This window comes from Mus musculus, chromosome 18 (genome assembly GCF_000001635.26).
Source record: "Mus musculus strain C57BL/6J chromosome 18, GRCm38.p6 C57BL/6J".
NCBI classification, from domain to species: domain Eukaryota; kingdom Metazoa; phylum Chordata; class Mammalia; order Rodentia; family Muridae; genus Mus; species Mus musculus.
Genome location: NC_000084.6, coordinates 89,125,723 through 89,141,798, shown reverse-complemented (window position 1 = coordinate 89,141,798; position 16,076 = coordinate 89,125,723). Strand labels below are relative to the sequence as shown.

The 16,076-nt window shown below is 39.3% G+C and overlaps 1 protein-coding gene across 6 annotated transcripts in view; it reads right to left on the bottom strand.

Moving 5' to 3' along the window:
- Positions 1-10,784: 10,784 nt before the first annotated feature.
- The window catches only part of Rttn (rotatin), a 159,279-nt gene continuing 153,987 nt past the window's right edge, over positions 10,785-16,076 (bottom strand). For 3 of the 6 annotated variants that reach the window (XM_030250463.1, NM_175542.3, XM_011247080.3), the window contains 3 exons: positions 12,940-13,043; positions 11,980-12,049; positions 10,785-11,200 (listed from right to left, as the gene is read on the bottom strand). In XM_030250463.1, coding sequence (XP_030106323.1) covers positions 11,115-11,200; positions 11,980-12,049; positions 12,940-13,043 — 260 coding nt within the window. In that variant the 3' untranslated portion in view covers positions 10,785-11,114. Of the gene's footprint in view, positions 11,201-11,979; positions 12,050-12,939; positions 13,044-16,076 lie in introns of those variants that run through there. The other 3 variants (XR_386368.3, XR_001782364.1, XR_001782365.2) reach the window with 1 other exon arrangement.

The following is a 16,076-nucleotide window of genomic DNA, read 5'->3' as shown; positions in this document are numbered from 1 at the left end:
CATATCTTCAAGGCTTTTCCCCACTTTCTCCTCTATAAGTTTCAGTGTCTCTGGTTTTATGTGAAGTTCCTTGATCCACTTAGATTTGACCTTAGTACAAGGAGATAAGTATGGATCGATTCGCATTCTTCTACACGATAACAACCAGTTGTGCCAGCACCAATTGTTGAAAATGCTGTCTTTCTTCCACTGGATGGTTTTAGCTCCCTTGTCGAAGATCAAGTAACCATAGGTGTGTGGGTTCATTTCTGGGTCTTCAATTCTATTCCATTGGTCTACTTGTCTGTCTCTATACCAGTACCATGCAGTTTTTATCACAATTGCTCTGTAGTAAAGCTTTAGGTCTGGCATGGTGATTCCGCCAGAAGTTCTTTTATCCTTGAGAAGACTTTTTGCTATCCTAGGTTTTTTGTTATTCCAGACAAATTTGCAAATTGCTCCTTCCAATTCGTTGAAGAATTGAGTTGGAATTTTGATGGGGATTGCATTGAATCTGTAGATTGCTTTTGGCAAGATAGCCATTTTTACAATGTTGATCCTGCCAATCCATGAGCATGGGAGATCTTTCCATCTTCTGAGATCTTCCTTAATTTCTTTCTTCAGAGATTTGAAGTTTTTATCATACAGATCTTTCACTTCCTTAGTTAGAGTCACGCCAAGATATTTTATATTATTTGTGACTATTGAGAAGGGTGTTGTTTCCCTAATTTCTTTCTCAGCCTGTTTATTCTTTGTATAGAGAAAGGCCATTGACTTGTTTGTGTTTATTTTATATCCAGCTACTTCACCGAAGCTGTTTATCAGGTTTAGGAGTTCTCTGGTAGAATTTTTAGGGTCACTTATATATACTATCATATCATCTGCAAAAAGTGATATTTTGACTTCCTCTTTTCCAATTTGTATCCCCTTGATCTCCTTTTGTTGTCGAATTGCTCTGGCTAATACTTCAAGTACTATGTTGAAAAGGTAGGGAGAAAGTGGGCAGCCTTGTCTAGTCCCTGATTTTAGTGGGATTGCTTCCAGCTTCTCTCCATTTACTTTGATGTTGGCTACTGGTTTGCTGTAGATTGCTTTTATCATGTTTAGGTATGGGCCTTGAATTCCTGATCTTTCCAAAACTTTTATCATGAATGGGTGTTGGATCTTGTCAAATGCTTTTTCTGCATCTAACGAGATGATCATGTGGTTTTTGTCTTTGAGTTTGTTTATATAATGGATTACATTGATGGATTTTCGTATATTAAACCATCCCTGCATCCCTGGAATAAAACCTACTTGGTCAGGATGGATGATTGCTTTAATGTGTTCTTGGATTCGGTTAGCGAGAATTTTATTGAGGATTTTTGCATCGATATTCATAAGAGAAATTGGTCTGAAGTTCTCTATCTTTGTTGGATCTTTCTGTGGTTTAGGTATCAGAGTAATAGTGGCTTCATAAAATGAGTTGGGTAGAGTACCTTCTACTTCTATTTTGTGAAATAGTTTGTGCAGAATTGGAATTAGATCTTCTTTGAAGGTCTGATAGAACTCTGCACTAAACCCATCTGGTCCTGGGCTTTTTTTGGTTGGGAGACTATTAATAACTGCTTCTATTTCTTTAGGTGATATGGGACTGTTTAGATGGTCAACTTGATCCTGATTCAACTTTGGTACCTGGTATCTGTCCAGAAATTTGTCCATTTCGTCCAGGTTTTCCAGTTTTGTTGAGTATAGCCTTTTGTAGAAGGATCTGATGGTGTTTTGGATTTCTTCAGGATCTGTTGTTATGTCTCCCTTTTCATTTCTGATTTTGTTAATTAGGATTTTGTCCCTGTGCCCTTTAGTGAGTCTAGCTAAGGGTTTATCTATCTTGTTGATTTTCTCAAAGAACCAACTCCTCCTTTGGTTAATTCTTTGAATATTTCTTCTTGTTTCCACTTGGTTGATTTCACCCCTGAGTTTGATTATTTCCTCCCGTCTACTCCTCTTGGGTGAATTTGCTTCCTTTTTTTCTAGGGCTTTTAGATGTGTTGTCAAGCTGCTAGTATGTGCTGTCTCCTGTTTCTTCTTGGAGGCACTCAGAGCTATGAGTTTCCCTCTTAGAAATGCTTTCATTGTGTCCCATAGGTTTGGGTACGTTGTGGCTTCATTTTCATTAAACTCTAAAAAGTCTTTAATTTCTTTCTTTATTCCTTCCTTGACCAAGGTATCATTGAGAAGAGTGTTATTCAGTTTCCACGTGAATGTTGGCTTTCCATTATTTATGTTGTTATTGAAGATCAGTCTTAGGCCATGGTGGTCTGATAGGATACATGGGACAATTTCAATATTTTTGTATCTATTGAGGCCTGTTTTGTGACCAATTATATGGTCAATTTTGGAGAAGGTCCCGTGAGGTGCTGAGAAGAAGGTATATCCTTTTGTTTTAGGATAAAATGTTCTGTAGATATCTGTCAGGTCCATTTGTTTCATAACTTCTGTTAGTTTCACTGTGTCCCTGTTTAGTTTCTGTTTCCATGATCTGTCCTTTGAAGAAAGTGGTGTGTTGAAGTCTCCCACTATTATTGTGTGAGGTGCAATGTATGCTTTGAGCTTTACTAAAGTGTCTCTAATGAATGTGGCTGCCCTTGCATTTGGTGCGTAGATATTCAGAATTGAGAGTTCCTCTTGGAGGATTTTACCTTTGATGAGTATGAAGTGTCCCTCCTTGTCTTTTTTGATAACTTTGGGTTGGAAGTCGATTTTATCCGATATTAAAATGGCTACTCCAGCTTGTTTCTTCAGTCCATTTGCTTGAAAAATTGTTTTCCAGCCTTTCACTCTGAGGTAGTGTCTGTCTTTTTCTCTGAGATGGGTTTCCTGTAAGCAGCAGAATGTTGGGTCCTGTTTGTGTAGCCAGTCTGTTAGTCTATGTCTTTTTATTGGGGAATTGAGTCCATTGATATTAAGAGATATTAAGGAAAAGTAATTGTTGCTTCCTTTTATTTTTGTTGTTAGAGTTGGCATTCTGTTCTTGTGGCTGTCTTCTTTTTGGTTTGTTGAATGATTACTTTCTTAGTTGTTCTAGGGCGTGATTTCTGTCCTTGTATTGCTTCTTTTCTGTTATTATCCTTTGAAGGGCTGGATTCGTGGAAAGATATTGTGTGAATTTGGTTTTGTCGTGGAATACTTTGGTTTCTCCATCTATGGTAATTGAGAGTTTGGCCGGGTATAGTAGGCTGGGCTGGCATTTGTGTTCTCTTAGTGTCTGTATAACATCTGTCCAGGCTCTTCTGGCTTTCATAGTCTCTGGTGAAAAGTCTGGTGTAATTCTGATAGGCCTTCCTTTATATGTTACTTGACCTTTCTCCCTTACTGCTTTTAATATTCTATCTTTATTTAGTGCATTTGTTGTTCTGATTATTATGTGTCGGGAGGAATTTCTTTTCTGGTCCAGTCTATTTGGAGTTCTGTAGGCTTCTTGTATGATCATGGGCATCTCTTTTTTTATGTTTGGGAAGTTTTCTTCTATTATTTTGTTGAAGATATTAGCTGGCCCTTTAAGTTGAAAATCTTCATTCTCATCAATTCCTATTATCCGTAGGTTTGGTCTTCTCATTGTGTCCTGGATTACCTGGATGTTTTGAGTTAGGATCCTTTTGCATTTTGTATTTTCTTTGACTGTTGTGTCGATGTTCTCTATGGAATCTTCTGCACCTGAGATTCTCTCTTCCATTTCTTGTATTCTGTTGCTGATGCTCGCATCTATGGTTCCAGATCTCTTTCCTAGGGTTTCTATCTCCAGCGTTGCCTCGCTTTGGGTTTTCTTTATTGTGTCTACTTCCCCTTTTAGTTCTAGTATGGTTTTGTTCATTTCCATCACCTGTTTGGATGTGTTTTCCTGTTTTTCTTTAATGATTTCTACTTGTTTGGCTGTGTTTTCCTGCTTTTCTTTAAGGGCCTGTAACTCTTTAGCAGTGCTCTCCTGTAATTCTTTAAGTGACTTATGAAAGTCCTTCTTGATGTCCTCCATCATCATCATGAGAAATGTTTTTAAATCTGGGTCTAGATTTTCGGTTGTGTTGGGGTGCCCAGGACTAGGTGGGGTGGGAGTGCTGCGTTCTGATGATGGTGAGTGGTCTTGATTTCTGTTAGTAGGATTCTTACGTTTGCCTTTCGCCATCTGGTAATCTCTGAAGCTAGCTGTTTTAGTTGTCACTGTTAAGAGCTTGTTCTTCAGGTGACTCTGTTAGCCTCTATGAGCAGACCTGGAGGGTAGCACTCTCCTTAGTTTCAGTGGGCAGAGTATTCTCTGCAGGCAAGCTCTCTTCTTGCAAGGCAGGTACCCAGATATCTGGTGTTCGAACCAGACTCCTGGCAGAAGTTGTGTTCCACTCACCAGAGGTCTCAGGGTCCCGTGGGGAGTCCCGTGTGGGCCCTTGCGGGTGTTGGGCAAGACTCTGCTGGCAAGGTAGCCCGGGGCTCGAGTCTTGAGTCGAGCGGAAGGGACTTGTGCCCCAGATCAGGCCCGGGTAGCCTGCTTCCCTATGTACTGCAGTCTCAAGTTCCGCGCAATTGGATTGGGGCAGGCGCTGTGTTCCACTCACCAGAGGTCTCAGGGTCCCGTGGGGAGTCCCGTGTGGGCCCTTGCGGGTGTTGGGCAAGACTCTGCTGGCAAGGAAGCCCGGGGCTCGAGTCGAGCGGAAGGGACTTGTGCCCCAGATCAGGCCCGGGTAGCCTGCTTCCCTATGTACCGCAGTCTCAAGTTCCGCGCGATTGGATTGGGGCAGGCGCTGTGTTCCACTCACCAGAGGTCTTAGGGTCCCGTGGGGAGTCCTGTGTGGGCCCTTGCGGGTGTTGGGCAAGACTCTGCTGGCAAGGTAGCCCGGGGCTCGAGTCTCGAGTCGAGCGGAAGGGACTTGTGCCCCAGATCAGGCCCGGGTAGCCTGCTTCCCTATGTACCGCAGTCTCAAGTTCCGCGCGATTGGATTGGGGCAGGCGCTGTGTTCCACTCACCAGAGGTCTTAGGGTCCCGTGGGGAGTCCTGTGTGGGCCCTTGCGGGTGTTGGGCAAGACTCTGCTGGCAAGGTAGCCCGGGGCTCGAGTCTCGAGTCGAGCGGAAGGGACTTGTGCCCCAGATCAGGCCCGGGTAGCCTGCTTCCCTATGTACCGCAGTCTCAAGTTTCGCGCGATTGGATTGGAGCAGGCGCTGTGTTCCACTCACCAGAGGTCTTATGATCCCGTGGGGAGTCCCGTGTGGGCCCTTGCGGGTGTTGGGCAAGACTCTGCTGGCAAGGTAGCCCGGGGCTCGAGTCTCGAGTCGAGCGGAAGGGACTTGTGCCCCAGATCAGGCCCGGGTAGCCTGCTTCCCTATGTACTGCAGTCTCAAGTTCCGCGCGATTGGATTGGGGCAGACGCTGTGTTCCACTCACCAGAGGTCTCAGGGTCCCGTGGGGAGTCCCGTGTGGGCCCTTGCGGGTGTTGGGCAAGACTCTGCTGGCAAGGTAGCCCGGGGCTCGAGTCTTGAGTCGAGCGGAAGGGCAAACTTAACTCTTTATCATTGTTCTGTGCTTCATTAAGTGCTGAAACTTAACAGTTCTGTGCTAAAAACTTAACTCTTTCTTATTTGTATTTAAATAAGTGCTAATATCTGGTGATTAATACATGCTGTTGAACAGCAGGTGTACTGGCTGGTTTTGTGTGTCAACTTGACACAAACTGGAGTTATCACAGAAAAAGGAGCTTCAGTTGAGAAAATGCCTCCATGAGATCCAGCTGTAAGGCATTTTCTCAATTAGTGATCAAAGGAGGAGGATCCCTTGGGGGTCATACCATCCCTGGGCTAATAGTTCTGGGTTCTATAAGAAAGTAAGCTGAGCAAGCCAGGGGAAGCAAGCCAGTAAGTAACATCCCTCCATTGCCTCTGCATCAGTTCCTGCTTCCTGACCTGCTTGAGTTCCAGTCCTGACTTCCTTTGGTGATGAACAGCAATGTGGAAGTGTAAGCTGAATAAACCCTTTCCTCCATAACTTGCTTCTTGGTCATGATGTTTGTGCAGAAACCTTAACTAAGACAGCAGGGAATTAAGTAAAAGGATTTATTGTTAGTAGTCTCTCTTCTCTGGCCAGCCAGAAGCACTTCAGTGGCCAGGCTGGTTAACTCTTTTTGAACGAGAGAAAAAGGAAAAGATCTCTCTCTCTCTCTCTCTCCCTCTCTCTCTCTCTCTCTCTCTCTCTCTCTCACACACACACACACACACACACACACACACACATTGGGTGAAGTGGAAAATGGCTGCATCACTACATTTGGATAGATGGATGGATGGGTGGATGGATGGATGGGTGGATATGGATGAGTGGTACAGGGACCCCCCAAGCCAAACCATCATCTTTATTTCTTTTCTCTCAGCATTTTATAGACAAGAGTTCTTAGAAAATTACCTAATAGATAAATTGTTACACAAAATAGGAGTTATAAAAGGATGTTGGTCCTAAGTTCAAAGCAGTGTTTCATTCTATATGCTCATTATACGTTCAAAGCAACAGGTTTTATATGGCCTTGCCTTATCATAGTGCACACCTGTGGCTCCATCCTTGGACCTGAATGCTTTTCCTTGGAACACAAAGCCTTTTTGTGTTTTGTGTTTGTTCCAAGCCCATACCTCTTAGTGTAATATGAAGATTCATTGTATGCTCTTATTATGCAGCCTTTACTTACTATTATGAGTGGACATACTATATTCTTGATTTTAACCTGTTTACATCTTTCCAGCAAAACAACTATTACCATCTATTAAAGCTTTGTTCCTAAGATTATTTGAATCAAATCAGGAACTCTATAAAATCAGTAATTCATCTAAACGGTATTAATTCATGAAAGTTCATCTTTATGTTGGTCTGCAGGAAATCTGCAGAGTGGGATAATGCCCAGGACTCCTCAGGCTATGTAAGAGTCACAGGAAAGGCAAATAAGCTGCAAGAAGCCAATGTGAGATGAAGTCACTCAGGAACTTCCCTCCCAGAACTCACTCATCTTAGGCCATGAAAAAAAGGTGGGCTACCTCAAGGAAGGCTACCTGCTAGCCTTAGCCTTTCCTAAAGGGCTCCTGACACCATTATGTATATTCATTGTCTATGTACAGTGTCAGGCAAGATAGGTTCTCATTATTTGCTTAATATTCAATGTCTATCCTAGGACTGTGGACATGAGCTTTCTCCAGTAACTGCCCATCACAGCCTAACTAGTGGAACTCCTTGGGAAGAAAGTCACAATTCTTCCTCGTTCCAAAGAGACACAGCACACTAAAGTGTGTGGAAAGTCAATCAATGAATCAAAAAGAAAATGATAATTTTCTTGAAGAGAGCTTTTTGTTCTACAGAAAAGTAGTAGTTATTCACAAGATCCAAGTACAAATCCTTTTCAATTGCAGAAGAGGTAGGTAAAGCAGTAGTGCAGCTTGGGGGTTAGGAAACAAAACAGAACTTAATGGTGCTGGTAGGTATCTTGGCTCCATTCTTCCCCATTAACCAACAGTGGGCAAATTATTACTCTTGAGCCTCCGTTTATTCACCACTCTGGTCATTTGAATGAGAATGAGCTCATATATTTAAATGATTGGTACCACGTTTGTAGGAGGATTAGAAGGCTTTGTTGGAGGTATGTCCCTAGGTGTGGGCTTTGAGGTTTCAAAACCCCAGTCAAGGTCCAGTCTCAGAGTCAGTCCTCCCTCCCCCTGCCTCTTACTTGCAGATGAGATGGCTCTCAGGCACTGCTACAATGCCTGCATCCCTACTGCCTGTGCTACCTACCATAAAGGCAGAGAACTCAGCTTCTGAAATTATAAGCAAGTCTGCAATTAAATGCTTTCTTTTCCAAGTTGTCTTGGTCATGGTGTCTTTTCACAGCTGATAGAAAAGTAGTGAAGACAGCCCTTAACATAAAGATAACAAGGTTTTGTTTTGTTTTGTTATAGGAAGATTGATCAAATAGTAAAAGTTCAGTGCTTGGGGACATATGAATAACTTCCTTAAGTGGAAGTTATAACAAAATCCATCTCATACACCACGAAGAATTTAAAAGAAATAAAATGATAGGAAATATATGTCAGGGTAAAAGAGAAAAATTCCCAAGATTCCTGCTTTTAAAATTGTTTGTGTGATGTGATTTAGAATTACCATGAGAATAAAACACTGGGTGTTATCCATGAGGGAGTCCAGACTGCGCTATTTGAGGAGGGAAGACCTATCACTCTAGAAAATAATTCTATAGGCTGGGGGTCATGAATGGAATAAAATCTAAGCGAAAATCTGAGCAGCAGCATCCATCTTGTTCTGTCTGGTGACAGTGGTTATGATAAAGCCAGCGGCCACAGGCTCCTACCACCATGTCTTCTCTACCATGGGCCTTTGACATGTGAACCAACATAAACCCTTCATTAAGTAACCTTTGTCCAGGTATTTGGCATAGCAAAGGAAAAGTTACTAGTACAGTAGCATTCTTCTAATTTCAAATTAACCTATTAAGAAATTTCCGAGTTTCCTAGACTTTTCAGACCTCTACACAATAATTCTAACACAGTACAAATTTATTATTTAAGTATTTAACAGTAATTTGTGGTTGTCCTTCTGGTTTAAATGTTTCACACATATGATACCAGCAACTCAGGAGGCAGGAAAACTGCAAGTGTGATACAAGGAATTTAGCAAGACTTTGTCTTAACAGATGACTAAGTAATGAGCACATAAAATACATAATGATCATCCATGGATTACTGATTGGAGTGATATACTGAGATCACTTAACAAGTGATTTTCTTACTAAGCAAAAGATAATTAGAAAATTTCTTGAAATACTTTGGAAAATAAGAGTATATAACTATATATAGGTAGCTATATGGGTGTGCAGTTGTTAGTTCTGTTAGAAACAATTTTGTCTCCTAATTTTAAGCAGTGTTAAGCTCCCAAACAAGTGCTGAGCGCATGCTGAGGATCTGTTATCCTAAAAGATGTTTTTGGTGGTGGTGTTTTCCTCCTTTCTAATAATAACATAGACTTTCCAGGCTGAACATCCCTAATTTGAAAACAGAAAGCTTTTGAAAGACTGCTCAAAAAGATTAAGTAAGGTTTTAGAGCATGTGAAATTCTGTTGAATATCTCTAATAATTCTCACATATCACAAATTTGTTTTGATATTTGACTTATTTTGTAACTATCCTTCTGGCTCAATTATTCAAATAACTTCAGATTTCAGAGAATTTTGGGTTGCAAGATTTCTAACTTACAGAAAAATTACTGCTTTAAATTGTCCTTTGACATTCACATGAGTGTTGTGGTATACATGCATATGTACACAAAGTAAAAGAAAAAAATGTAAAAGTAAATATTTAAAATCCACTAAACTTCATCTTACTTAGGAGTTGTATCAGTTAGGTTTGGTGATACAATCTAAAACACAGCATTCAGGAACCTGAGGCAAGAGAACTATGAGTTAAGGTCAGTCCAGACCCTTAATTAAATGAGTAAAACTAATTAATTAAAAAGGTTATAGTGTTCTACTGAACTAGTCTAGGATCTATATAGTCACTAGTATATGCTTAAACTCATTATTATACATTCAGCCTTTCTAGACTTGGAAAAATGAAAACTATAAATGATCTTTAAATCACATAGAAAGAAGTTAACGACACTAAAAATTTTACAAGGATATTTACACAAAATTTACACTAAAACCAAGGATATTTACACAACTGTACTTCAGCCTCATATATCCTTTGGATAATACACAAGTATAAAAGTCAGGATTTGTATGGACAGGAGCAGATTCCATGGGTGGGTTTGGGGGAGGGTGGAAAAAAGTAACCAAGACAAAATTCCTTCTTTTTGTGTCCAACTGATGAAGAGTCTGCAAGCATATTCAATACTGGTTAGCTTTCTGGACACTAGAAGGTGCTATGCAGGCTCCTGTAGTAGAAAAGTAACCAGAAATCTGACCTACTCAGCTTTAGTGATGTTTAAGGCTTGCTTATTTATAATAAAAGTTCTGTCTTTTATCCAAAAAAAATGAATGATCAAAGGCAGGGTAGAAACCCCATATTGGGATTAAAATTATACAAACAATCAAAGAAACCACATGGTGGAACTTGTGGCTCTAGCTATATATCTAGCAGAGGATGGCCTAGTCAGTCATCAATGGGAAGAGAGGCCCTAGGTCCAGTGAAGGCTCTTTGCCCCAGTATAGAGGAATGCCAGGACCAGGAATGGGAGTGGGTAGGTTGGGGAACAGGGGGAGGAGGGAGAGAATAGGAGATTTTTGGAGGGGAAACTAGGAAAGGGGATAGAAATGTTAATAGAGAAAATATCTTTAAAAAAAAAAAAGAGCCATAGGTTAGGAAAGACTGGGACAAAACAGTGTCATCTAGACATGCCTGGAACATTGTACTCATGGCAGCTGTGCTCATCTGTACAAGATCAATCCAGTCAACAGTCTAGAATGGATGGGGCATGGGGACACAGTCTTCCATGACTAGCTGAGGAACTGGTCTATTAAAAAGTGATGGCTCCTAGGGCCGTTAGAATCATCTTTATTTAGAGGTATGGCCTTTTGTAGATTGGCCATACTCCTAACTTCATAGTGATGTGTTTATGAGTAACACTAATTAGACTTAATTGGTTATTTTTTAAAAAAGGTGTATGAAATTAGTTAGGATGGGGATAGGGTATGGAGAGAGTCTAGACAGAATTGCAGGAGTGGGGGACAAAAATAGATCAAGCTACATTGCATACATGCATGAAATTCTCAAAGGATAAAATACACTTTTAAAAATATAGTTTCTAAAAATATTATTTATTAAATAACTATGAAATAGATATTTTTACAAAATACATTGCATAGAAAAGTATAAAAATGTTTATATTGTCAGAATTCTGTCTTTGCAGCATCTTGGGTCAGCGAGTCTTCACTTCTGGAAGACTGCCAGGAACAAACAGCCTGAGAAGTCACCAGTTCTACTCCTTTCAGTTTGGCGGCTGCTGTCTCACAGGGAAGGCAGGCACTGATACTGCAGAGTTAGCATTATTCAGGGAGCAGCTGCTATACAAAGCTGATCCAGATCTCCTGTGGACGGCGGTCAGGTTTGGAGTAGAGTATTTCATGGGTCAGGAATAGTTAAGCAGTTGTACTAGATTTTCAAGGCATTTCAAATAGTAGGAATTCAGAGGGTTTTCTTCTGAGTTTGAGAGAGCTGATACAGGAAATAAGAGTTATAAATATCACTTTATGAAACAATGCAATACATATGAGCAGATATTCCTACATGAAGTTACGGAAAAAATTTATTATCAAGCTATTTATGCTCTTGATATACTGGAATTATAAAAATTATAAAAAATATTTTACATTTATAAAATTAAAATGTTACAAATTTCCATTCATTTCTTTTCAATGGTTTATCTAAAGCACATTTAAAAACACATCTCTATAATTCACATAAATTAGCTAAAATCCATAATGAATACCATGTTTCTTACATACCATCCCTCTAAAATCATAAATTTTAACATAATCCAATCCTCCATATCCCCCTGAAATGCAAGATAACATCTGGAAACACATGGAAGATTTTTCCTCTTCAGAAACAAACACTAACAAAGCACAGATCTACCACAGTGCAAGAAAGACATGCTTTGCTATCTAGAGATAAAAGTGTTTGGAGCATAATGTTCATTGAAAACTGGCTCCCTTAAAACAACTGACATGCTCTGAAAAAGAAACCCCCAAATCATGAATGCAGATTACAAGAAACCTGACTTCAGGGCAATCAAATCTGGGCCTGGAAGACTGTAGCTTCCTAATGTTAAATCAATCTTTTCTCTTCAAGGTCAATTCTAATTGGGCCCAATTCTTATCACCTAAGAACTATAAGAACTAAGAATACTAAACAGAGTAGCAGATGCTAGCAAAAACAAGAACAAAACAAACAAACAAACAAACAAACAAAAAACCCCAACAACAACAACTTACTTCTCTTTGCTATGGAATATGCTTCATCTACTTTTCTTTTTATTGATGGATTTTTCAAAGTTGCTTTTGCCTGGAAAAGGTAAGACAATCTGTTAGATTTATTCCCAAAAATTAAGGATGAAGATAATGCAGTACTGACTGCCCATTATTAGCTATAGAGTTAAACAGAATAATAGTAAAAATACCATAATACAAACAGTTACACTGCAGTTCAGCCTATCGTGTCAAGCACACTGCACCTTCTGAAGCTTCCCCTCTGTTCACTCTTATTCTTTCTCCCCTAACCCATGTGAGAAGGATGGCAGCTCCTTGGCCCAGGGTGAGGAGGAGCCAAACAGGCATGGGTGGCTACCTCACATATGTTATTTCAGGAAGTCTGTGAGGCCTAGTACTGTCTGTCATTTGGCTACTGGGTTACCACCAGATACTCCTGCACATTTCACTTAGCAATGAAATGTTTGCAATAAAAGAAGACCACAGGCCAGAGAAAGAGTGGCCACAGTATCTTCTTGCTCATATTTGCTCTGTGCAGCCTTTATGCTTCAATCTTAAAAAGACTGAGCAAATTGTAAAATTAAGTGGTGATATATACACGTGAAAGGCAAGTCAGATGCACAGATGAAACTACTAATCATGCTTCCATCAAGATGCATAACTCCTGGACACATCTGTACAAACAAATAATTTTACTAAAATTAAAATGAACTGGCAAATTTAATAGAAAATAATAGGGAAATTCACTTCAACAGAGGTAACTCTGGGTCCAATCCTGGTTAAATAATTAAATGAAAAGACTATTAACTTAAATATTGATCATATGAATTAACAAAGAGAACTTGGGTCTATGACTTCATCTGTATCTTTGATTCCTCTGATAATTTGGATGCATTCTAAAAACCTTAATTATTTAACTGCTCGAACACCCCTCCCTCCATTTCACCAATGATTTTAAAAACCAACCTTTTGGTAATTGTAAGTTAGAGCCCAAAGTGAAGCTGCTCCAATCCTCTGGGCAGTTTGATTCTCACTTTCTAAACAGGCAGCCAGAAGAGTAACAACTTTTTCTACAATCAAGCACACCATAAAAGAAAAGATCAGTTCCACATACTTCACTGCATTTTTATCGTGGACTGGTCCCATGATGATAAACAAAATAACTGCTCTCTTAGAATAAAAACACAAGTTGCTACCCTCAAACAATCTCCTCTATGACTTGAGGCATGTGAACGGGTATCTCAGAACAAATTGTTTTCACACCAGGTATAGATGATTGGGATGTCAATTCTCTTTAAATTTTCTGGTCTAAGTTCAACACAGGCTTATTCACTGAGAGACAATAATACAAAAGTAAGCATATTGTGAATTATATTAAGTTATTCTCTTATAGCTCCAATTTGCACATGTACAAAACAGAGTGTTACAGAATCATAATCACCACCATACAAACATACTATAGCATGAGAATCTTGTATTTTTATATCAAAAGAAAATTTGACTTGATGGCATTTTAATATATAAAAATGTCCCTTTTTGCAATGCCTCCAGAAGAGAGAAATAAAGAATTACCAATTATTTATATCAGTCTGATCATTTTAAGTGAAGATTCAGAGGCGTCTACTTCAAAGGCAATTGTTAGGATGCATCAAACAATATTAAAACTTACCTTTATTATTTTCACATATCATTAAATTTCACATGTAACATTTGTATAATTTTTAAAACGTTGTGTTTTTAAAGGTAAAAACACCCGCTTCAACAAATTAGTTATATGTTAACCACTCAGGGGATCTAGCTGAACTAGTACTGCTCAAGGAAAGATTCGATCCCTAAGAATCAGACCCTCAGCTGGCCTTGACAGTAAAAAGAATGAATCTGACCACCTGCATGTTCTTAAATATCCAGTGGGAAAGTATAATAAGTTAAATAATTGACAATGGTATAAAACAAACAATGGGTCAGACATTACATACGGGGCAATGACATGCTGGGTGGTTAATAATCACAGCAACTCCAGGTGTAATTAAACTAAAGAACTCACATGCTTTTCCTAACGGGGAACATCCTATCAACTTATATATTTTTGATAATCCTGCTATTTCTCTTTCACACAAGTTCCATAAGAATACACTAAGGCCACATTGAAACCACCATCCCATTGGCCAACAGTTCTAAAACTGAATCTCTGGACCTTCACCATAAAAATAAATGGGTTAAATATATAACAACCTTGGTAATGATGCTATTAATGTCCTGAGCTTGAGTGTATGAAACTGCTGTCGTAATTTTATCTACTCCCAGTCAGAGCTGATTCACACTCAGAGGGTTCTGAAATAGTCTAACTTAATCTACCTAGATCCCATAAATACCCTCAAATGCCTGAAGGTCAGCAAGAGTGAAAATTCTAAACCCATCTATGGCCCAATGGCAACTAGAAGCAGTTAGACTGACTTGATGTTCATCTCTTAGATGATTAGTGTAATATCATAAGAAGAGAGCTAGAATATAGCAGCAGGCTAAGAGACCACAGAGAGAGGACTCTGCCATCACAACATTCCCTTCATATTTTCTGATACCAAAAACTGCTTCAAGATCTCTTGGAATGAAGATGCTGACATTGCCCAGCAGGGCAATGTACAAGTACAAGAACTGTTGCACTCTCTTCTCTACCTGCCTATAGAAAGTCAGTATTTGCCATGACCACGCCATTTGAAAAGCCCTTCCACTTTGGTTATTAATTTACTGAAACCACATTAATTAGTGGTTCCAGTAATTATTATTCCAGAACTAAAGCCTAGATTCCTGCCAGACACACGACTACAGAACCTGGATAATTATCCTTTGACTTCATTTAACTCCCTCAGCTTGTGACTGCCCAGCACGTTTTTCCCCAAATAAATGCCTGCGCTTAAAGTGCTAAAGGGGGTATGTGTCTCATTAATGGTATGTATTCAAATCAAAGTGCCAGTACATTATTGGGACTCGATAAATACTACCTGGATGAAAGTTCAACAACTTAACATTTTGTATAAATCATATTTTAGTTTGAATAAAAAATGTCCCCCACAGACTCAAGTATTTTCACACTTTGTCCCCAGTTGGCAGTACAGTTAGAGAAGGTTGTGGAGCCTTTAAGAGGTAGAGCCTTGCGGTCTAGAGAAAGTATGCTAAGGAAAGCAAGCTTTGAGGTTTTATAGCCTAGCCCTACTTCCTGCCTCCCCTATGTGGGGATAGAACATGACCACTATATTTTCTGACTATCAGGTGAGTTTCACACTTCTGTTGTCATACTTTCTCTAAGCATGATAGAGTCTATCCCTGAGATTGTATGTCAAAAGAAGCCCTTTCTTCTCTAACTTGGCTTCCGTCAGGATATTCTATTACAGCAACAGAAAAGTAACTAATTTAAGTGATTGGATTGGAAGGAATTTTGCCAGTAAAAGGAAAGAAAAAGTCCCATCGAGTGAATTCAGATGTGTGTGTTGGTATGACAAAGAGGTGTGTAGGTAAGGGGCAATCATGTTCTGCTCACACTGCCCCCTCTAGCCTGAACCCAGTTCCCCTTGGTTTTCCTATAAAATAGACTATCCAAAATTAGTCTATAATAGAAATCAAATGTAATTTGGCATATGGATTTTGGGTGGCTATATAGAATGAGGGTAATTTCATTTGTTCCAACAGAGGATCATCAAGTAATTTTATATCCCAAACATTTGGATAACAACCCTTATGATTTCTGTACGTTTATATCTTAAAACTTCTTTAATAAGTAATTATCACTTATTATTTTAATAAACCACATTTATAGGCTAAATAATGTGTTGTCTCTCTGCAAATCAAGTGAGTAAAATATTTTAAGACATCATTTTATCATGAAATAAAACGTGCATACCAAAAAAAGCACACAAGGCATTTTACATTCAAGTAGTATGAATTCTAATTAAAGAACAGGGACAGATAATAGGAAACTATAAATGATTATAAATCTAGGAGTTTTAAATACCTTAAGTGGCTTAAAAGTAAATCAACAACAGTGAAATATAAACACCAAGAATTCAAAACATGCTTTAACCAAGGTTTGTTTTTCAAGAAAGCTTGGG